Below are 24,087 nucleotides of genomic sequence, written 5' to 3' on the forward strand. Positions count from 1 at the left end.
GCCACGTTTTGAAAACCCGAACGAACCGCTCTAGACAAACCCCCTGTTCCTGCACAGGGACACCATTAGCTTTATCATGATGGTGATACGGCTGTCTCTATAGCAACCCGACTGCCAACACCCTCACCTGAGAGGACCTGGAAGATATTAAAAGCTGGATGCTGAAAGCTTTGGTACAACACAAAGATAATAGATTTACAAACTGTGTTCTGTTCTCTGTGCTTCACTAATGAACAAGGCAGCCTATATTCCAATATGAATTATGGAATAATAGCAGGTTAGTGTATTGACTGGTCACCGTTGCACATGGCACACGTTTTTATGAATTGATTAAATAAGCATAATAACTGGTTTGAGTGTGTGCGATGTGCCTGGTGTTGCCCTCAGAACAGTTTGTGACCTGTTACAGCAGCTCACCGTGAGATACAGTGTGTGAAATATTTTAACTTTCAACATTATTATATTCCTTTGCAACAGCTGTGCTCATTAGGTGGACTTTGTGTGGCTGTGTGTGTAGCGTGTGTGTTTGTTCCTCCATACAAACACGCTATAACTCTCCAAGGAGTGCGTTTGCAACACCAGATCTACTGCCAGTCTGCTGCCGGATAACAACTAGATAGTGGCAGGCATGCTAGCTTAGTTACCAACTGTCAAGTGAATATTTTTAAATTCAGGATTGTTTGATGAAAAAAATGAAACTTCTGAAACACAACCACAGGGAAGAATTCAAGTATTTCTACATTGCATCATTTTAAGTTGGCATTACCATTTATTTATTGCATAATTTCATTTTAGCCTCTTTATCCTGACATGTTAATATTCACATTAATGTTCTTGTATAAAACGTGAGCCAAAAAGAGGGATGGAGATGGAGTATAGACAGAAGGATGGTTCGGCAGTGACTGATCAACAAGAGGAGGGAATTAAGGGTCCATGGGGAAAGGATGAAGGAAAAGGAGTAAAAGGCAGAGAAAAAGCATGAAATCCTTCATGCTGCTGCTCCCTGGGAGTCGCATACCTCCGGGAGCCAACCAGTTAACATGTCCCTACTGTACCAGCTGTTAAGTGTGTTAAAAGCCCTGTGATTAGTGCTATTAGTTTTGTGTAAAACCGAAATGGCTCGGCACGTTGAGTGACTGAATTACTTGCAGAAAGAAAAACCAGAGTGATTTCACACCTGATTATCTCCCCATTCAGTTCCTGTTCTCTGTCAGGACTGATGCATTTACCCTCATCTGTTTGTATGTGTGCGAGAGAGAATCCATCCATTGATGCTCCTCAACTCCGTTTACCAGAGATTCAAAGAAATTCATGGTCGCAAGGAAAGCTGAGGAGCTGAAATCAGTTTTGAAGGCTCAGCAGTTGCTTTTTTACAAACGCGTAAATCCCACGTTTAACGCTGCCACAGACTAGACTATGATTGGGAGCCATGCTTTTCCCAGACACAAGTGCCTTCTTTGGATGATAGAAGGAACAGACTATTACCTATTTGATATGCATTAAAAAAAACATGGTGGCATATAATGTTTGTCATTTGTGTTTGGGCCCACTGTTTTCATTCATCAATTCCACTACACACACACACACACACACACACACACACACACACACACACACACACACACACACACACACACACACACACACACACACACACACACACACACACACACACACACACACACACACACACACACACACACACACACACACACACACACACACACACACACACACACACACACACACACTCTGTATTATTAACGGTGCAATCCAATCACTCCCTGTCCCTGTAATGACTGAGAGCAGTAATGAGTGAGAGCAGGATAGGCATCCCCAATCTTTGTCTCCTTCACTCTTTGCTCAGGAAACTGTAGGATTGGCCTCTAATCAACACTTCAATTTGGCTGACTGACATTACCAATTTACTGACAGACTGAATTCCTTTGTGTGCTCTCATGGACTCTGAAATTATTCAAAAGTCTCTCCTGCCTCTCTCTTGTGGTCTTCTGCCGGATGAAGGAAACTCTCCTGCGTCATTCACTTGTTCTTCTTTTTGTGGCTCTGCTGAATGTGTGTTTCCAGTTTGGTCACTGAACACTGACGTCTTGTACCGAAAACAAAGAGTTCAAGCTCAATGCTGTACCTGTGGGCTCCGAGAGCTTGTAGCCAGTCAACAACACCGTCTTTCTCTTTGAGTGAGCGGTTTGCCGACTGTTGTCTCTCTTGCGACACATAAAGGGGAACTATAGTCTATGAACTCGCTCTGAATTGTATCCATCTGTTCATGCCGTTTCCATGACTGCACTTGTTTAATGTTTCCTGTTTGCACATCTTGTGAGAATGATGTCATGACTTCAGACATGTGAACATGTTTGGCCTTAGCGCTCAGGAGTCCCGTCCTGTGCAACAGAGAGCAGAGGCATGACGTAATGGCTTTTTGTTTTTGTTAATTTAACCTTTTTTTTTTTAATCATGGAAAGTTAACGGAGCGTTTTGGCTCTCTTCCTAGTAAACCGCTGTTTCCCACCTCCACACATGGGTAGTCCTCAGCCGTTTGCCTGAGCAGCTGTCCTGCAGCCGTTTAAGGTAGAGTGCCTTGCTCAAAGGCATCTCAACACAACTGTTGTTACACAGTAAGCGGCATTGCTCGTTCACATTCAGTGCGCTCACAAGAAACCAGGTTAGTCAGCAAAACCATGTGTTGCAGGTAAACGGAGAACACGTTTACATGCCATGTAACCGGGCAACTGTAAATCCACGTATACATGCAGCAGCAGTTCAGTAATCACATTTGTCCCCGACCTTGTTTTGAAAGCATTGCTTACTCATTTCCACAGCTGTGGTGATGCTCTCCTTTCATTCTACCGCTTTGTTGAAACAGCAAGTTTTTGTGTGATGGGCGCATTTGTGAAAAGCTGATTCGACACCTGGTTGCATGTATACATGGCCAAGAAACCGGGCTTGGGAAATTAGGTTTCTAGCTGGAAACCTGGTTACTTTATGTGCATTAAACACACTGACAGCAATGTACACTGTAAGTACTGCTACACAGTACACAACATTACTCAGGCTGATGTTTTCTACTCCCATAATGTAAGTAAAGTACTTGAGTGCAGTTCAGGGTTATTTGTCGTAGCCAGGTTGTAAATCCGATGTGCATTGTTCACGTCAATATCTAGCTTATAATATTCAAGTACATCAAAACATATAATTAAAAGCAAACCGTCTACAACTCTGGAGTGCAGCTGGTTAACATTTTGTGCCGACATTGTTTTTTTTGTGCGTTTGAAAGCTGGTTGAACGTGCATCGTGTGCACACAGGACTACTCTTTACTAATGTCTACAATTAGTGTTTGTATTGTTGTGAATGTTCTTGCAGCGGCTTTGCATGTCGTAACCTCGGAGACCAACAACCCAAAGTGGCTGTGCAGGGCTGAACCTGGCCTCTGTCACAATGTGTGTACCCTTTTGTATTTTCAGACAAAATCTTGAGCTGATTTTGTACAATTTTAAGATTTATACAAGAAGCTTTCTAAGTTGTCTAAGTTACTTCTCAGAGACACCTGCGGTGGTGAATTCATTCTGTGATATGAATTTCTAAGGATGTTAAGAGAGAGTTGAATAGCAGAGGGCAGCGTTTCTTTACCTTGACTGACACTGGTCATCTTTTGGTCGCTGGTCATAGAAAGGTGACTGATTTGACAGCAGGACACCTTTTGAGCTGTAGGACTGTATGTTTTCTTAAATATAGTCGTGAACGACTAGAGCCTCGTACCAGTCATAAATCACTCGCTTTCATCCTGTATGCTCTTCTTATATTATGATCAAATCCAACTTTGCCTGCCTTTCCGATGCTATATTCTTCTGTAAGCAGAATCTTCATGCTCATGGATCTCTTCAGAATCCCCCCCCCCCCTCCTCCAACTGTGTGTTCTCTGTTTTATCTGTCTCCCAGTCTAGTCACCACTAAATCTTCATCTCTGTAAATTCATATTGCCCCTTTGTCCTCGCACTCTCTGTGGGGAGCTCCTGCAGCTCGCTCTTTTGCCCGCTGAAGTTACTAACGACAAAGGAAATGTTGAGACCGTCAGAGATTTGTAATCCTGGTGTAATCTTGATTGCAGTGTGGTTAAGTCATGGTTGTTGGTTTTATGGATGTTACTAGTCTATACTACTTCCTTTTGAATCTGTTATCGAATCTAAAACTCGTCTGATTCCTGTGTCCTTGTTATTTTTTACATTTCTCGCGATCTTGATTGTGACAAAATGTTATCAATCTTCTTTAATCTTGGTGTGTCTGTGAGATTGATGACCGTTATGTTGTGAGTTGTGCCAGAATATAAAAAGTAGAGGACGTTGCCTTGCTGTGAATCATTGTAGACAGAGATGCTGCATTGCAGGTTGCTTTGCCTCGATGGTTTTAAGTGGAAGTGTACGAGCAGTTAGCGAGCCTAAAGTTAGTGTGTGAGGAAATTCAGGCATCTCACAGCAAATCTTTAATGTGTTGTATCCCTTTTTAGCCACACAGAGAAATGACAACAATATCTACTACTTAAGTACACAAAAACACTCTGCAGTGGTGCTTTTTTTCCTATAATTAGTTTGGCTCCTCTGTCGCAAACAGGAGGCTCGTAGAAATGCTCGTACAATTGATTCCCACAGACGAGGGGATAGGAAGAGAGGAAGAGAGCATCCTGTGTGCACCAGACAAGAAAATGCTGACTAGAGTTTTCCCCAAAAACCTTTTAAATGTTTAATTTGCATGTCAAATTATCCAGCCAGACAATCAATAAAAAAGCAATTAAACACATTAAATATCAAACAAAAAGAATAAGGAGTAATTAAGACAGATTTTGAGTTGGTTTTTTAAAGTGTATTTTTTCAATTTTGATGATTCTTTGCACTAAGATCCGTGAATCATGTTCTGGAGCTGCTACTGTTCTGCACACACGCTAAAGAAATTGAAATCAATGTCATTTTCCAACACAAAGAAATTATTCCTTTCTGCTGTTTAAGCTGAGCGACCAATGAATATTTTACCTGTAGCCGTTTCACATAAACTTGAGAGAACAGTTCAATCTTTGTGTGTAGTTTTCCCGTCTTAAGGTTTATGTTGGTGGCCCACGGATGTGGTTTACTGGGTCACTGGGTCATGTTAGTATTATGCAACATTTTGTGTCCCAATAACGGCAGTGAGTGTCCCGACCACATTGAAGAAATTTACAAGTAGACTTTATCATATGAAACCGTTTGATTATTTAGTGTCAAATTATGAACAATTTAAAGCCAACTAAAGCAAACAAAATACATTAACGTTACAGATAATACAATTTATTGACACCTTTCTTTAAAGATGGGCTGTAAAAAAGTGCTCAGTTAGTGAACAATTATTCCACGCTGTTATATTCCACATCTTGTTTGTTTACTATGCATGTGGCTCTAAACTACTTCATAGCTGTAGATTGAAAAGTTCTTCAAACTTTTGGGCAGCAACTCGTATGAAAAGGAGGACCAATCATTGCCAAGAACTGATGTTGTGCAATCATAAACTACTGTGGCTCAGGAGTCTATTCTCGAAGCAACATCCAATGACGTTAGCTCAATGTAAGAGAATTACACACAGGATATATAGTAATATTATTCCACAGCGAAATAACACTTTTAATATTGCAGTTAAAGAAGTAAAAGTAGCAACTAAATCCACCTGGAGCTGCTTATGGAAAACTGTGGGTATTAAACACACATGCAGCAACTCGGGGATGGATGGATGTTGCTAGGTTACAGAAAGAGAGAAAAGTGACACCAGAATGGGTCACGCTTTATCGGATTGTGTTCAGACCACTGGCTCCTTCATCTCGTGCTTTCAAAGGGAAAGACGTGCTGATGTGCATCCTGTTGCTGCTCTGAGCAGAGAACATTTGTTACACTCTGCGCTGAAAGTTAAAGTATCTCAGCTTCAAATTCCAGTTCATTTTGTCAGAGGCATCAATACAAAGCCCTAGAGGGAGAAGATTAAATGGACGGGTATATGTACTTGTATAGCGCCTTTCTAGTCCTCCGACCACTCAAAGTTCTTCAACACTCCATCAGTCACCCATTCACATCCATTCATACACTGATGGCAGAGGCTACCATGCAAGTTGCCACCTGCCCATCAGGACTAACTTAAGTATTCACAACCACACAACCCACCCATACACCATAGGCACAGTCTTTCAGAGCAATTAGGGGTGAAGTGTCTCGCCCGAGGACACATCGACATGGACTGGAGGAGCCAGGGATCGAATCGCCGATCTTCTGATTGGCCGAGATATTGTCTTTCTTTACTCCATGCATTCTTTTTTTTGTCAAAACCTGGCGCCTATGTTACCCACAATGCACCTTGGCGGCTTACATTTTAGATTTCCTTCAGCATACAGGGTTGAAAATATTTATATTGCTCCAAATAATGCATTGACAACACGCTCTGGTCTTTTGGGCATGTTGGTTTATAATCACTGCACGGTTTGAATGAAGTGAACCGACTCCAGTGTGAGGGACAGAGATATTTGCTCGATCTGATGTTGTGTATTTAGGGCTTCTCTGGCCCTGCCTAATGTCCCGCGCCGAGACTGACCTCGTTGGTTACAGCACGACTGACCTTGCTCGGGATCATGACTGTGATTCAGAGATGAGGATTAACTGTCTGTGTCAGCCAGGCAGAGACAGCAATCCCTGAAGCCAATTGACAATTTGTTCAGATGTAATGAAATGGATGGAAGACGACACGTCCCTCAGTTCTGCCGTGAAAGCCTGCATGCAGTGACAGTGATTGCCTCATTTTAGCAAATCGAAAAGGCAAAAAAATATTAAATAACAATGACGACGGCCTTTCTTGTCTATAATTTTACTGTCCAAATTTTTTATTGATCATTTATGTCAAAATATATTTTAATAATGCTAGTTTACCAGAATGTTGCACATTCCCATGTTTCATAAGCATTGTTTGGGAATGTGTACTGGTGGGATCCCACAACGTCTCACATTCCTGATCATTTTAGACACAAAACAAATTCAAGCAAACCTGCTATAAAAGGCTTTACAATTACAAACCTGCAAGGGAACTGAACATTTTGTCAATAATAGATTCACCTGGTACTGGAAGTTATTACATCCTGAATTTCTCATATCGTCTGAATTCGTTAGGAAATGTTTTGCCCTGTAAAATCCTATTCTTTTAATCGAAGGAGCCGATTCCTAAAACTTTTAAATGCCCTAAAAACAGTTAACTTATTATTTTACTCCAACGACGTCAATATTGCATCAATAAATTACAGCACCCTCATTGTCATTTATCATGCTGATGTATAATTTATCATTAGATGGTGCTTAATATAAGTTTTAAACAGTTTTTGGCAGTTCATGTTTATCTTTTGTTTTCTCCTCACACTACCCACATCTGTCTCTGCCTCCAGTCAAGCTCTCAGCTTCTGCTCCCTCCGGCTGAATTCCCCTTCCAGCCTTCCCGTACATGTGAAGGGAAAAGTGCCACCCACGGTTCTCCTGCAACACGTCCTCCACTTTACGCAGCAGCTCGCTCACCTGCTCCTGCTTTCCTTTCCTTCCTTCTATCTGCCTCGCCTCCTCTGCTCTTCCTTCCTGGGCCCTTGTTATTTTTTACTTCCAAGTCCCTTCCTGTTTCTTACCACCTCCAGTCACCACCTGCTTAGTTTTCTCTTGCTTGCCAATGGCAGCTGCCTTGTTATCAAACATGTGGTATTGATAGCAACACTTCTCCATCAGCCAAATGCAGAGCAGGGCCTCCCGATTGGATTTTCTCCTCCACACTGTGCCCTCTTCCCCTCAGTCTCCAAGTGTGAACAACACCATCGTGTGTCTCCAGACTGCAGAGGTGAAGATCTCCATTCTCCTCTCCACCGCTCTCCTCTCCACCGCTCTCCTCTCCACCGCCCTCCTCTCCACCGCTCTCCTCTCCACCGCCCTCCTCTCCAATGCCCTCCTCTCCACCGCTCTCCTCTCCAACGCCCTCCTCTCCACCGCTCTCCTCTCCACCGCCCTCCTCTCCAATGCCCTCCTCTCCACCGCTCTCCTCTCCAACACCCTCCTCTCCACCGCTCTCCTCTCCACCGCCCTCCTCTCCAACGCCCTCCTCTCCACCGCTCTCCTCTCGGGCTCAGTGATGTCCAGCAGAGGGATCACTATCAGAACAACATGAGATCCTTTAAGTCCACAGGCAGAAAATGCTCTCTGCAGTTCAATTTTCTCCTCTCGGGGCACAAACTTCTCAGATGAAGCCCAACCTTGTGCGTCCACCACTGTTACGTGAGGTACTGTACAGCGGTGACGACACCCCCGCCCACTTCCTCTGGTTTTAAAGACCTGCCTCCGGCCCAGCAGGGTGCCACTACTGGAGATCTTGCCTGTGCGAGACCAACCAGCTAAATATTAAGTTCACGTGAAGATTTGTGAACATGGCATTTAATGTTGTCTAGTATGCTCGCTGTACTGTAGATTGATCAATTACTGAAGTCATGAAAGGCAGAGAAAGGAGAAGAAAGAGAGTGAATCCATCCATCTCATTATCCCTAATCTGTAATCTTAAAGTTTATTTTTTTATTTCTCTTCCTTGCTGTATTTTTTACACAGTACTTTTGTTCACTGCAGGTTTTATTGGCGTTTGAACTCATGGTTGTCCACAGAGGCTACATCTTTACTTCCACCATCCTCGTTTAAATGTCTCGAGGCTCATCCACATGATCGGTTGGTGTGAATGTGCTGGTGTCCCTCTCTGTCATTATCAGTGCGCTAATGTTTGGTCCGTCAGCCACCTTAATCTGAGCCTGTGCACCTCACAGATTATGGTTTACTGTGAGTGTTTGTTTGTGCATGTGCTACAGCATGTGCCATCTTTGGTCTTTCTGCAGTCTTCATCCTTAATTGTTGGATCCGGTGTTTTTGAAGCTCGACCTATAGGGACAAAAAGTCAGGATATTGACTCTTGTGAATCCCTGAACTTTATGGAATTGCGGTACTGAATTGCTGCACTATGGCTTGAGTCTAGTAAATGTGTGATGAAATGCTGTATCTACCGTGTCAGCTTAAGAGTGATTTCCGACATTGCACAGAGTATTACCCTCCACTGAAATGAAATCTTTCTGTCTCTTCCTCCCGCCTCGCTCTGTTTTTTTTTCTTCTCTCTGATCTTTAGTGCATGTGAACAAACATGCACACAGATAAACACACTCTGACCTGACGGGTAAAGCCTGAGAAGGATCAGCCGGGTTTTTATCTCAGTCAGGTTGGTGGTGAGAGGCCGCCTGCGGCGCGTGCGCACGTGTGAGAGCTAATGCTTGTGTAATGCACGTGTCTAAGTGTGTTTTCCCTCCTCCATTGGCACTTAATCCACTGAGGTCTCGCCTCTATTTCACCTTTAACTTTTCTGTCATCCGTCTGCGTGTTTTTCTCTCTTCTGTTTTAAACTGTACTTCTTTGATCCTTTTCACCTCGTGTGTCTCAACTTCACCCGATTTGTCCTGACCTCTAGCTTTGTTCTTTTATCTGACACACACACACACACACACACACACAATGTACAGTAAGCTTTTCTGATCCTCCATATAAAGATGCTGCCCGTCACATCTGGACACATTGGTCGAATGAAGAGAATATATGTAGATATTAATTATGTATTCCCACATTCTTGACTATATTCACCTGCTATACATTATAGATGTTTCTCTTCCTTGTAAAGGTTATATTCTAATGACAAAAGAGTAGCAATTACTAATTTTTTTTCATGTACCGTATTCAAATTTCCAATAATTTCCAGTCTTGAATGTTTAAAAAGGGAGAACTAATTACGTATTAATCCCTTTTATTTTATTCTTACAATATTTGTATTGCTATAATTTTCTCTACACTTTCATTCGATCGAATATCGTATGAATTTGATACAATGGTGCGCTCTTGGTTAGCCCGAGTATAAACGGACATTAAACCTGCATTAATTGGTCTGTTGGCCACTTGGGGGCAGCGTAACAAGCCGTATCATTACATTGACGAATCATCGCGTTACAAAGTTAAAGATATGGTGAACATATTAGTGATCAGTCGTCTATTTACACACCCACCAGAACAGAAGCAACATTAGTTACAAGGTTCATTTCATTTATTGTACAACATGGTTGTGCAACAAAAGCATTTATTTGGAGTCGTCTTTCTGGCCACTTGATGAATGTAAGTCCCACAATGACTTTAAGAAATATCTGGCTCTTAGGCTGCTAAATGGGCTAATGAGAGCGGTGAGAGTGAACCAAAACAACTGAACACGACTTTAAAATACCACATATAGCAGAGGGGAACTGCAGTGTTCTGTGGGTTTCTCACTTCAAATAACACCTTTCATGTTTTACATCTTTTCCATTGTTCATATTAAATATTGATGAGTACAGTTTTAAGCAATTGTATTTCCTTGTCCTTTTCATTTTACTGTATGAAGGTTTTGCCATTTGACGATTCACACTCATTCTCTGTCTGACTGAACAGGTTGCTCATGTTGGTATTTGTTTTTTAATTCACTCTAATGCCACAGTGGATCAACATCAGCAGTTTCTCTGCAGATTACACACGCAGGGCCGAACGATGTTCAATCATGTTTGAATAACTGCATGTAAGCAGGAACATCAATTGAAAGTGTGCTTAGTAAATCATGCCAACACATTTCTTCTAATGTTGACATTTTTATGAACAAGGTCCGCCCACCTGCAGTTTGTAACTGTCAAGGATATCTCAGGGTCAGACAGGCCGGCTGTGCGCTCTCTCTGTTCCTATTTGTCACCCGCTCTCCTCTTCGTGTGCATCCTCCTCTCTCATCTCATGACCTCTTCCCATCTTCCTCTTCTCCTCTTTCTCACCCCAGTCCTCCTCGCACTCCCCCGCTCCCCTTATATTTCCACCTCTCCTTCACATCTTTCCTCCTCCTGTTTCTCTTATCACTCTGCCTCTCATCCCAGAGGAGACGGTGAACAGTGGGTTCACAGTAATGCGCCATGGTAAAGAGAGAACAGGGCTTTAAAAAGAAACGCTGGCATGGCTTGTATTACCACCAACTCCTCTCTACTAGCCAGCTCTGCCCACAGTGCCCATCTTTTTTGCGTGACACTGATGTGGCTGGTAAGAAATGACTCATACCACAGGATCTGCATAAACAATTTAAGCACCAAAGTTAGCTTTAGCCAAATATCTCAGGATGGAGTTTGCTCAGTGAGGATATCAGGAAAAGAAGGATTTTCACACCCTCCTCTCTTGAAGCTGTGTGGGACGGACTTAGTACGACTATGTTTGTAGGCATTAGTCCTCCCACCCTGCGGCTGCATCCTGTTTTAGTCCAAAAGGGTTTTCTAACAAATCCTCCATGGATTGTAGCAACATTACTGCATTAGTTCTGCACAACACGCTGCTTCAGTGTGTGTTTAAGTGTGATTGTGCTAAAGAATTGATGGCGTAACACAATGTGCTGTGTAAGAGGATACAGGACACCACCGGAGGTACATTAGTTACGGATCACGCCAACTTCCCTCGGTGGCTTTGAAGAACGCTGGTGTTAGGAGTTCAGCGTCTTGTGTGTTTCGAAAAGGAGGACACTGCACACAAAGAGTCAAGCTCAGCCTCCTGCCAGGCTAATCCTTTCATTTGTTGTCTTTTTTTTAAGTGAGGTCTGAATACTGTTGTTTTGTTCAGTTTCTCTCGATGTTCAGAATTGACTGAAACGTTACTGAGCTGTTTTTGCTGCACTGCTGTCGTCTCTCAGCAGATCGGCTGAGGTTGGTCGATCAGTAAGCGGCGCAGTAGAGCTTTTAAAGTAAAGTGTGTGAAAAGTGAGCCACAGACATATTTCCAAAAAGTAATGAAGTTCAATCGCCCTACATGTGACCGGACATGGCCAGCTTGAAGCCGATGTTTATGCGTAGCCGGGGATTTTGTTTGCCTTTCGTGTTTGTTTACTTCACACCATTTGAGTTTTTCTCTGATCTTTCTTGATTTGTGTATTTGTCGGTTTGATTTCCTCTGTTCGTGACCTGGCATACGTTTGCACTCTGTGTCTGTTTTTCTACCCGTCAGCACGTTTGTGGTTTTCCATCGGGTAAATGTTTGTTCTTGCATGTTTCGCGTGATAGAAAAGCACACTTCAGAGGGTCGACAGGATGGTGTTAGATCAGGAAAGAAAAAGCGAAGGATTGCTTTGAAATATACCACAATAGGTCACATTACTGAGCTGTTGGTAATTTTAACCTGTAACTGATTACTCTGTGTATATGTACACAGCACTTGGATTGTATATTAGGCCCCATTTTACCACTGTTGTTGTGTGCAAACTTTGCAATTACAGTTTAGTTCATTTTCATTTCATATTGACTTTAATTAAAGGATTAAAGGATTACATGCTCCTCTAAATTCTTCATCCTCTCGGGTTTAGAAGCACTTCCAAAAGCAACCGGATAATCAAGAAAACTGCATTGTCATCAAGCTCAACGCACACCTGTTTTTCCGTCTCTTGTTGACATTTTGAAGATAATCAAGCTTTCACCCGACAGCGAGGATTTCTAATGTGCCAGAGCAGATCAAACTCCCTGACCTTGGAGAGTACAAAGGGAAAAAGATGAAAAAGCGAGTGTGAGAGAGAAGGGCAGGGAAGCAAAGCAATGGATGGTAGAGAAGAAAGCCGGCAGAGGGTTGCATTCTTTGCAGGAGAAGTGGCTTTGCAGGAGGAAAGAGGAGCGAGGTGTATTGTTACAAATGAGATGGAGCTGTGGCAAAAGGAGGGAGGAAGACTTGAGAAAGAGGAGAGGATCATGTTTCCCTGAGCCATCTAGTCTATATGCAACGTATGTCTTTCAAAAGTAATCAGTATATCTATTATTTTGACTCATGTGCTTAGTAGTTAGTTAGTTTTTTACCAAGAAAATAAATGTACATTTTATTTATTGTTCTGCAGTGACAGTGGGCTTACGTTAGGGTGCTTCAGGGGACGTGGATTTTTAGCTGCGGCAGTCAATACCGTAATTTATTCGGTGCAGTAAGTGCAAGTATGGACGCAAACAATACTTCGTCGTATCACTTGGCAATAACCAGCTGGCCATCGCTACAACTGGACCTTGAAAGCGAGACGGCTAACGCTAGCTAGACCCCCCCACCTCTCTAAAATACAACACTTGAGAGGTCTCAGCAGGAGATGAGACAACAGAGTGTCTTGTGGGAATTATCTCTAGCATTAGTAAACTAGGTTGACTACAGTCAGAAAAAAAAGAGATAGCTTCCCCTTTTTAAATGGAGGCTAGTTAGCTTAGCTCGCTACGACGCGCTCCACTCAGGAGCAACTGCGAACAATGCCGGCTCTCACAATGTCAGTGTGTGTTCGTTTCCACAAATGTGTCCAAAAAACACTTCATTTAAAAAAGTGGACAATAGCTGCAATGTGCAATGTCACCACAGTTTAAATTGCCTAACACAAAAAGAAAGGAGAGGTTAGTATTTAGTTTGGCTTGAAGAGTTTTGTCTTTTCACTGACTTTCTCTGCAGTATTTCTTTTGAACTCACTTATCATCTGCCAGGCTTCTTTTTTTTTTCTTTTTTTTTTTTTGGCTCCCGGCCGTCCCCTCAGGTCAGTTTTAGCATCCGTCATAAAAGTGATGCTGTCACCCTCTTTCTCATTATCAATGTCCACACAGACAATAAATCCTGCCCTGTACTGCTGTGCACTGCATCTCATTACAGGCGCCATGTCACACTGTGTGCCCCTATTACTTCTTGTTCCCTTCGCTCCAGACCCAGGGTCACAATTCATATCCATATAAAATGTCTCATCAGGGAAGAAGTTCTTCACTAGCTGGGATCACTTCACACATCCAGTACTCAGCTTTTGTAAAAACCGTATTCCAAAATTCATAGAGGTCTGCCACCTTCATATAAATGAATCATCAAAGCGGATTGTGGCGAAAACAAGTTTCTAAAAGGTCGTCCTGTGGTAACTGCATGTGCCGACATGTGTTCCTGAGCAAAGAGGAAATAAAGCACTTCACAGGATTCTTGTTCACACTCTCAGCTCATCTCTTTTTGAATTTCTGTTCCTCAGTAATGGGCCCAAAGATTGTTCAGGATTCATTTCACAGTTGAAAGTGGCAATCTCAAAGATTTTCTTTTAAATAAAGTTTTGTAAAGTCACTAGTTTTGGCTAAACGTAGGAGGGACAATGGGGATTGAGCCTCTGGCCCACTGATGAAAGTATTGCAGTATTTATATATTTGTAGTATTACAAACTCTGTGTCTATGGCGACATTCTCCTTTGTTTACTCACAAAAAAAATGGAAATATGCACGCAATTAAAAAAATAGCATGTTAATATGGAATTTCGGAGGCAGCCAATGACTCCAGACTGCTAAACCTTTCTGCTAAGCACCGTTGAATGAAACCTTTAGGATCGCTAACTTCAACTTACTCATTTTAATTCAACTCTGAAGAGATATATAAAGGACAATGCGCTTTTCTCACGTGAGAAAACTGATTTAATGTGTCACCGACAAAATGATCCTTTGCATCTCTGCGGTGAAGTACAGGTTAAGATATTCACACACACTGATGATATTCAGCCCTGCAGCATTTTGAAGTGTAATTCTTCTTAATGCACTGAATGTGTAATGATGCGGGGGTAAATGAGCTGCTGCTGATCATCCTCAGTATCTCTCCTCATTAGCGTCATTTAGAAGATGCTGATAGTATAAAATGTGTCATTATCGTTCATGATACATTGAAATAGCAGTTGTTAATAACTTGTAGAATGCAATACAAAGCCATTATACACATCTGGAGGGCAGCTGATGATTAGTATTCAGACAAACTTAAAAAGCAGCTTCTGGATCCCCTATAGCGCTACACCAATATTATGAGATACCTGGATGTTACTTCTTCTGGGGCCTGTGTTATACATATAGAACATATATAATATTTATAATGCATTATTCTAACCACTCCTATAATGTATTAAAAGAATGATCACAGTAACTTAAAAGGTGAGAATTAACATGTGATCGTAATCCATCTTTCCATTCCTGCAGAAGGTTAACAATGGAGACCAAAACGGAGCTAAACGAGGGTGAACATTGGACTGTCCATTCTTCAGGTGGCCAGCAACACAATGCCAAATAAATCTCGTCAGATGGAGGGAGAGAAACACAGAGAGTTGACAGTGTGTCCTTCCTCTCAGCAACCACAGTGTCGTCTGCTGAAAGTGTCTCCACGTAACTGAGCACTAAAGGGCCGACGAGTGTGCTCACATTATTTGGATCTGGTACAAAATTGCTCTCATGCACACGTCAAAGCTTACTCACGAGCCAAAGTAATCTCAAATGGGCACTTTCAGATGCACGCTCATGTGGTTTCAGTTGACTCTTCCGCACGAATACTGCTTTTCTCTGGAAGTTTGCAGAACAAATGTAGAACAGCTAATGAGCTGCATTTATGTTTGCGTGTTGTCACGCAGCATAGACGATCTTATGTAACAGTTATCACGTTGTTTTTGGTCTTTTGGTTTTGACTTTTTCTTGATTTTTGTGCAAGTTAACTTTTGATTCTTCATATCATTCAATATTTAAGTTAAATACATATTTTTATCCAAGGCAGACTTTGCTTGGCATCTGTTCTTATAACAAAAAGAGGACATTAGCCAATCGAAAGCAGTGTGTCCGTAAACACGCTCTGTCTCTCTGGTCATCAGCCAGGGTGGCAGTAAAGCCGTCTTATAGCATCGCTGTTTATTTCTGTTGGCTCTATATTTAGAGCTGCTAATGAGCCTGCTCTGTTGTTCTTCAGCTCTCGCACTCTAACTACATTTAAGTGCAGTAATTATCGAAAACCAGTATGAGCTGCTTTTCGTGGGTCATTTTGTGTTTGTTGATATACATCAGAGCTGAAACGATTAGTCTATTAACTGAGCCGTCGAGGTCTGGAACATGCACAACAGCAGATTAAGTGTGGAAGTATATGGATTGAAGACAAATTGCAAACTGTAGTGCAGTGGTACAGGTGAGTGTGCAAGGTTTTCACAATTGAACATGTTTTTTGTGCATAACTGATCGATACATTTGCTATTTCAAGCTTTTTAGATTTTCTCAATTTCATGTCATTGTTTATTGAATACCTTGGACTGAGAAGTTCTTATGGGCATGTTCACTGTTGAATGAATTTGAATAGATTAAATGAATAATGCATTTTTCCAAAGATAATCAACAGATTAATTTATGATAATTATTCATAAGAAAATAATTGTTAGATGCACACAAAATGACTTGTGTGAATCACGTATCAGCTGTTCATACAACGGCGTCCATCTGCTGTATACCTTGTTAATGGGACAAGAGCAGCTCATAATAGCAGCGTAATTGAGAGTCAAACGGAGGCAAAACTAAAAATCACCCCTGACATTGTGTCATCGTGACATTAGGAGCGTTGATGAGCATTAATGTGACACTGCAAGAACACACTAATGTAGAGCTGAAGTATGTACATGTTGTGTGTGTGTTGAGAGGCTCGGTAGTCCTTTATCCTGTTGGTTTAACCTTGAACACACACACACACACACACACAGCGGTGCAGCTACTGCAGCAGGTGATTGAGGACGTCCAGAAATACAGCGGGTGATGGAAGCGTGTGTTTTTTTAAAACAAGAACAGCAGGAAGAGGCAGACTGATGGACTAGCTGCTTTAATGTCACACAGGATCCCCACAAAGGCCTTCACACCTCCAAAATAAGATACGCACCACGAACTCACAGTTGCAAGATAAAGACATCATCTCGAAGGGTATCTCTGCTGAAAGGAGGTCTTTCTTTCTGCAACTTCACACATCAAGTGATTGGATATTTTCTTCTCGCTGCTCTCATTGTTACCCCTCCTCTTTCTCTCTCACCCTTTCCATCTAAATTACTTCCATTGTTGTTCTGCCATTGCGTTGGGGAGGTTCACTATAGGTTCTAGGCTTTTGCGTGTGCTGTGAAGTTTAGTAAGCTATGTGTGGATACAGCATTCGCCTGACTGAGCGTGTTCTCAGGTGGAAGGGTTTGACGAGGTGGGGCCGGGGCTGTTGGATCATGGAGTTCACCTCTCCTCCCTCCCTCCCTCCCTCCCTCCCACTCTGCTGTGTAATTAAGCCAATCAGAAGTGGTTGTTGCTATTAATTGAAACGGATGATACTGTAAAATCCGTATGGAGGAAGCCATGAGGCCAAGCTGTTAAAGTCATTGAAGGGAGAAGGACAAAGAGTACATACTTGACATTAAATGAGCAAGTTTATGTTTACTGTTTGTGTTTTTTCTTTTTTCATCGTTACTTTATTGGGTTTGAAAATTTGATGTCAGACTTCCCTCCAATATGAACAAATGACTCCAGATACACAACATCCAGACCGACTCAACTACTCCTTGGAGCATCTTCTCTGCCTCTGATAGTTTCTGAGATGCAGAAGTAAGGTTCATTATCAACCTTTGTTTCCATCAACACATACACATAAAAAAAGATCCCTTACATTTCTACAAAATACTGTATTTAGTGGGACTTGACTTGACGGTGCTCTCTGGTGGATACATTCTGCTGGTGACACTGTTACAAAGTTAAGACAATTATTTCTGAACTGCAGTTTATTGTTGTATCTGCAAACTTACGGCGATACCAATATGTCAGTGTTTGGTTCAAAAGCATTCTGTTTGACTTCCTTGTCAAGTTTAATTGGGTTTAGCTTCCACATTGGTCATTGTTTTGCTGTCTAAGCACTTTGAGCTTTGAATAGCAGCCCAAATACTGTTCTCAACTCATAAACTTTCCTGGCAAAAGCAGCAATTGTCAACAAATATGAAGATACTACCTAAATATTTTCTGCATTGCTCTTTTCTAAAAAGAAAGAGCAAAGAAAAGAAAAGGTGACATCTGGGTATCTTGTTAACCTGCAACCAGATCAAAAATGCAGCAGTCATTTGAAACACAACCCCATTACCTGTGCTAAGCTAACATTAGCTGATGTATTGGTCAGACTCTAGTGGCACATTTTTCGGAAGGTTCTTTTTTTTAATGTTTGTGTACAATTTGTGAGTTTTGTAGATGGGAATTACCACAAGATTGTTTGTTTCGGATGTGTTCATTAAAGTCACATGGAAATGGTAATTCGATGGCCACCGTCCCTCCGCCTCCTCTACTCCGTGGTCTGTGAGAGCTGCAGCCTGACCAGGAGCTCACAGTACGGAGAGCAGAGTGACGCCACGGGGCCACTGTGGCAGTCAGTCTCCCCAGAATGAGCTTTTCAGCAGGATAGAAAGTCGATGTGACAGACGCTCTTCAAAATGGACTCAAAGTAATATAACTTATTACAAACAGTGTACACACAGTACACACGTGTACGTGTGTTTGAGGAGGAGGTTAAAATATTTAAAGGTGTGCATCATCACTCCCTCTACCCCTCTGCTCCTCTCTCATTCATTTATTCATGCATGACGGATATTAACATGTATTATGCATGTAATAAAGACAGAGTTGCCAGCAGTTTTACAGAATGCGATGTGTCTGGGGGGATCCGAAACCCCTTGACACTTGAGAGCCCCTGAAAGTCTCTGGAAAAATGATGATTTGACGCTTGCAACTGTCACTAAACATATCTTTTAAAAACGAACTATGTCCAGCAGTATTCATTATTCAAACTGCAAAATATTTGTTCACAAATATAAATACAGTAAAAGTATTGTTGCTCTTTTATTGCCATTGGATACCTGGTTGTTTCTGGTAAGGCACAAATGTTGTGTAGTTGACAAAACGTTACCCTGTACAACCTGAAAAAGCAGTGGATTTATTTCTGCTTCAACGTCGCGGTTACACTCGGTTAAAAATACCCTAATCATGACTCGTTGGTTCATTCTATGACCGATTTGTGATTGACCTGCTTTGAATAAAGGGAAGAGTTGTACAGGGACACACAGGTGTGCGAGTGTCGAGTTCGAGTGTGTGCCTGGGTGTCGGGTTAGAGAGACGGAGAGGCGAGTGCGCTGTGTGGATTCTGTTTCAGGGAATAATTGTTGAGTCGTTGTGTGAGTGGCCTTTAATGTTACCGACATAAGCCTTGTGCTGTGTGTGTGTGTGTGTGTAAAGTGTGTAGAGACTCATACATCCTCTCTTTACTTATTTGATCTTTCTATCTTTCTCCCTCTCCTCAGCCGAACCTCTTCCTTTGATGGATCTGTGTCGGCGTGCAGCCCGCCTGGCTTTGGGTCGGGAGCGGCTTCAGGAGATCGAGAGCCTCCCTCTGCCCCAGTCCCTGAAAAGTTACCTCCAATACCAGTGACTAACACACCAGTAGAGCCAACTGGGAGCAAAGGACACAAACCAGACCACCGGAAAGTCTAGAGATGGATGAATAAAATGTATTAATTAAAGGATGCAAGGAGAGGATTACAGATGGAAGCATGTCCACACTGAGAGCGCCATAGCTCGACAAAAGATGGATTTATTAAAAGGATTGAGAGTAAGATATGAATGAAGAACTGACAGAGGAGGTCCAGGCTTTCAAACAAAGAAGGCACCAGCTTATTTTGGATTTCGAGCTGCTTTTTCATTTGTTTTTGACTTGAAATGAATTATTGATGATGGTATCCCATCAGTGTCTCACTCATCCAGAAAGAAAAGCCTTTCGATGTGGTTCAGAGGTGACAGTGTTCCGATGACCACTGCCACCTAGCGATGAGAACGAACACTGCGCTGAGAAAGCGCACTAATCCTTTCCCTGGAGGCCTTTCTGACATACAGTCAGTGACCATATCATTGCTGTTGGGCACCGTAGCCTGTATTCATGGTCTCCACAGGCTGCAGTGCCCAGACGAACGAAAGAGGATTCAGCACTGATGTTGTTTTTATCTGATTGACTCGGGGCCCGACCAAAAAGCTCACATCTCATACAGAGTAGATCAAAAACATGGCTGCAAGGTGTGTGCAAAGTTCAGTAGATAGAAATAAGCACGGTGAACTCATCTCCTGGCTTTATGCAAACATTTGATGAGAGCGAAGCCCTTTTCAGACATGGAGTAAGTGACGTCTGTCAGGTAAAGTGATGGCTTTCTGTCATTCAGAGATGGTTACGTAGAAGTTTGTTGTGGATATATTCACAATGCTCGTACAGTATTTAGCACCTGGTGCAGGAGAGGGCGTGGTGGAATAGAAAGATAATGATATGAAGGAAGAATATTGCATCAGTGATGGATTTTTAAAATGTCTTTTGCTGTTTTAGCCTTAATTGATGACCATAGTCAGGGTGAAAGAAGCTCACCACCAGTTCCCACTCATCAGTTTCATCAGTTATTAGTTTATTTTATCACATTCATTTTATTTTGCTGCCTTTTATACTAGAATGGCCAAGTACAAAATGACAAGACGTTACATTGGATTTCTCGATTCCTCATATGTGTATGTAAAGAACTTTTACATACACATGTCTCATTTCATCCATGCAGTTAGCCTAAACATAACTTGAAAAATTAAGGTGGGTCTGATCATTTTTATGGTCTGACATCTAGATATTCGATCAGATTTGATTGACAATAATCCAAACAACCCACCAAATTGCAATCCGATTTCAATTTAAATATTGCTGAGTTGCTGATTGATGGATGGAAATATGTGCGTCACCTTTTTCTAAATGAGCTCAGCCTCTGACTTTCAACCAGTCAGACGAGCTGACAGGAGAGGAAATGCACAAATCCCTAATATGAAACAAGCAAAACCTTTCGAACTTCCAACTGAAAATAATGTTCTTGTAGAACCCCATCGATCAGAGTAGCAGCTGAGGGAGAAAACACCTTTTAAGAGCTTTTAATTAGTGAACAAGACGTGCATTTAATCCTTTGATGTGCATAATTTGTGCTGCTGTGGCCTTTACGATAGTATCCAATTAAAACTTGCATGGTGTAAGAAGTGTGATAGAAATATTAGTAGGTCCAACTTATTAGGATTGCCGTCAAGGAACTATGTGTCTGAAAAGGGCTTTAATGCAGCAGTGAACAGGAGAGAAGTGCTTGGTTTGTTAAGTAGCACTGAGAACCAATACTCACAGGACACTAAATCATGTGTTATGATGTCAATCACAACCAAAGTATTTCATACGAAGCCTTGGAGTGCGTGAATGCGTCTGTAGGAGCTGTAGGTCGTGGCCCATCGCAGTGTAACTGTAGTGCTATCATGCTGTTGGCAGTAAGAAGAGCCTCCCCTGCTGTTGTAGCAGCCTGCTGTAGCTCACTGGTACCAGACAGTATCTGTCTGCTGTCCGCACAACTGTCTTAATGACCACAAACAAACAAACAAACAAACAGACAGGACCATAGCAGATCTAGTCTCACTGGACCTTTAAGAAAGGCTGGAGCGGGATGTTGGAACATTACTGCTACTGCAGCGCAGAGCAGATTCTGGATCAGAATAGGATGCAGTTGACCAACGCGCACACACACACACACACACACACACTGTAGACCAATCATGTTTTATTTCCTAAAAAAGGCTTGAGTCACTTTTTTTTAACATCTTGAGTTTGTATTCTACATTATTATTATTATTACTATTATTGTGAGTGTGGAGTTCGATTCTGATGATGGCAGGATGATGATGATTATTATTATTTATCACAAGCTATTTGTTTGTCTGATGATTGATGGTTACATTCAGGTACATTTAATACAAATATGCTGGTGATGAAGGGAGAGAGAAATCAAAAGTTGTTTCTTTAATGCTGCTTTTAGTATTATTATTGTTGTTATTATTATTATTACTATTATTTGTGACGATGGTGGTCTGAACTCTTGTTTTTATCAGCTAGGATGGGGAGAAAAGGCCCATTCAGAAAAGTAGTGGAATGTATGGACAGACGGTGCAGTTGAGATGTCAACAGATATGAAATGTGAATAAAAGCCAAGTGAATTTGAAAAGTGTCTGGAGGATGTTCTTTGTGTTTCTTTCCACAGGTCAAATTCACCATTTAATGGTGTCGCTGGTTGAGGGAGTTGAATCTAGCTACGTTACATACACTTGTTTTATATGTAAAATAAAGTACAACGGTACTTCAGCTGTCAGATCAATATAGTGGAGTAAAAATACAACATTTCCCTCTGAAATATGGTGGAGAAGTAGCAGAAGAGTAGACAATACAAATGCTATTATAAAACCTCTTAATTAACTAAATCTATGAAATACTTTTGAAGAGGATTAAACATTTGAACATGCAGTATCCTAGTACTGTGATGTACCAGATACAGCAGATGGTGTTTTCCACTGTATTCCTGCCTGCATACTGCACACACAGAAACTCTCCCTGAATTGCTGTCCCAATGTCTTGTCATAAAATTGTGCATCACCTTTTTAAATGTTCATTTTTATGAAAGTATTAATTTAGATTAAAAATAAATCCAACCTGCAAGTTTCTGTTTGAATGTTATTGAACATTCGGTGCGCATCAGTTAAAAAGGCCATTAAGCTACTAATGAGACGATGGTATTTCTTCATCCTCAGGGACCTGCTGAGTACAAAAATGAATCGTCAGCACTGTTGCAAGCGGGAGGCCAAAGCAGAGCAGCAACACTTCATCCCCACAAGATCTGCATGGTCAACTCAAATGAGGGCATTTAAAATGCACTTCAGTTCAAATTAGAAGTATTAAGCAGTATATTCTAAGCATGATAAGGAACAATCAAATAGTATTCAAAGATGAAGATATGCCATTTGTTTTCTTTACTTTACTACATTGCATGATAGCTTTATTAAACTAAACTTAATATTTCTGTGAATAACATGGTGACTTTACATGTTTCCTTTTATAACGGACTGTGTGTTTATGCACCGCATCGTATGGTAGACAATCCAATCCAAGTTTTACTTACATTGTCTTATTTTTGTTTTTCTGCTAAACTTAATTTCATGTTATCTGAAAAATCAGTTCCCAAATGTTTTGGCTTGTGATGTTTTAAGTAATAGTTTTCTTTCCTTTCTTGCTGACAGTCCGATGAGAAGGCTGTATGTCCACATAAGACTTTGTTTGGACTTCATTCGACATACTATGTCAAAAAAGGTCATAGTATAGTATGTCAAATGAAGTCAAACAATGTCATAGTATGGTATGTAAAAATATACAATACTATGACATGTTTTGACATACAATACTATAGCTTTCTTTACTTTCTTTGACATACTTCACTATGCCTTTTTCCTACATGTTGTACAATAGTCACCAGGATGGCCGAGTGGTTAAGGCGTTGGACTTAAGATCCAATGGGCATCAGCCCTCGTGGGTTCAATCCCCACTCCTGGTAGAATGGATTTGTGATTTACAAGTATTGTTATAGCAGCAAACACCCAATAAAAAAAAAGAGCTTGGAATTATGTTGGTGTAATTTCTACTTCAACAGAAAATAGAGCCACTCTCTGTTTGTCATTATCAGAGCTCCGCCTTACTTTGTTGGCAAAGCCGTGCCAGCAGCATGTACTTTCCTGGGCGACTGTGGCTAAGTGGAGAGCAGTCTTTTTCTTACTTTTACACTTTACTTTGACTATTATCAGCATACTAGATACAATGACTGTTACGATGATTTCTATTGTATGACTTATAAAAAAAACTTTTTTCAACATGGTACAATATGACTTTTTTCGACATGACTTTCTTTTCCTTTTTCGTAATTCTATACTTTTTTTGACATGCTATACAATGCTTTTATTTTTAAATTGAGACGCTATACTATGACTTTTTTAACACACTGTACTCTGACTGTTTTTAAACTTTCTTCGACATACTTTTCAATTTCTTTTTTTGAAATCATATACCACGATTGTTTTCGACATACTATGACTTTTTAAAACCTTTTTTGACGTTCTATAACATTACGTTTTTGACACACTTTGACATGCTATACTATGACCTTTTTGACATTCCATACAATTCCTTTTTTCAAAATACTACTTGAATTGACTTACTATACTATGACTTTTTATAAACATTTTTTAACATATTCGTTATGACTTT

The 24,087-nt window shown here is 41.2% G+C and overlaps 1 protein-coding gene across 2 annotated transcripts in view; it reads left to right on the plus strand.

The window, feature by feature from the left end:
- Nucleotides 1-19,916, plus strand: part of LOC306789407 (SPRY domain-containing SOCS box protein 4-like) — a 68,490-nt gene extending 48,574 nt beyond the window's left edge. For both annotated transcript variants that reach the window (XM_079285334.1, XM_079285333.1), the window contains exon 3: nt 19,250-19,916. In XM_079285334.1, the coding sequence (XP_079141460.1) occupies nt 19,250-19,377 (128 nt within the window). In that variant the 3' untranslated portion in view covers nt 19,378-19,916. The remainder of the gene's footprint in view (nt 1-19,249) is intronic.
- The last annotated feature ends 4,171 nt before the right edge of the window (nt 19,917-24,087 follow it).

Source organism: Melanostigma gelatinosum (genome assembly GCF_949748355.1).
Source record: "Melanostigma gelatinosum genome assembly, chromosome: 15".
Taxonomy (NCBI): Eukaryota; Metazoa; Chordata; class Actinopteri; order Perciformes; family Zoarcidae; genus Melanostigma; species Melanostigma gelatinosum.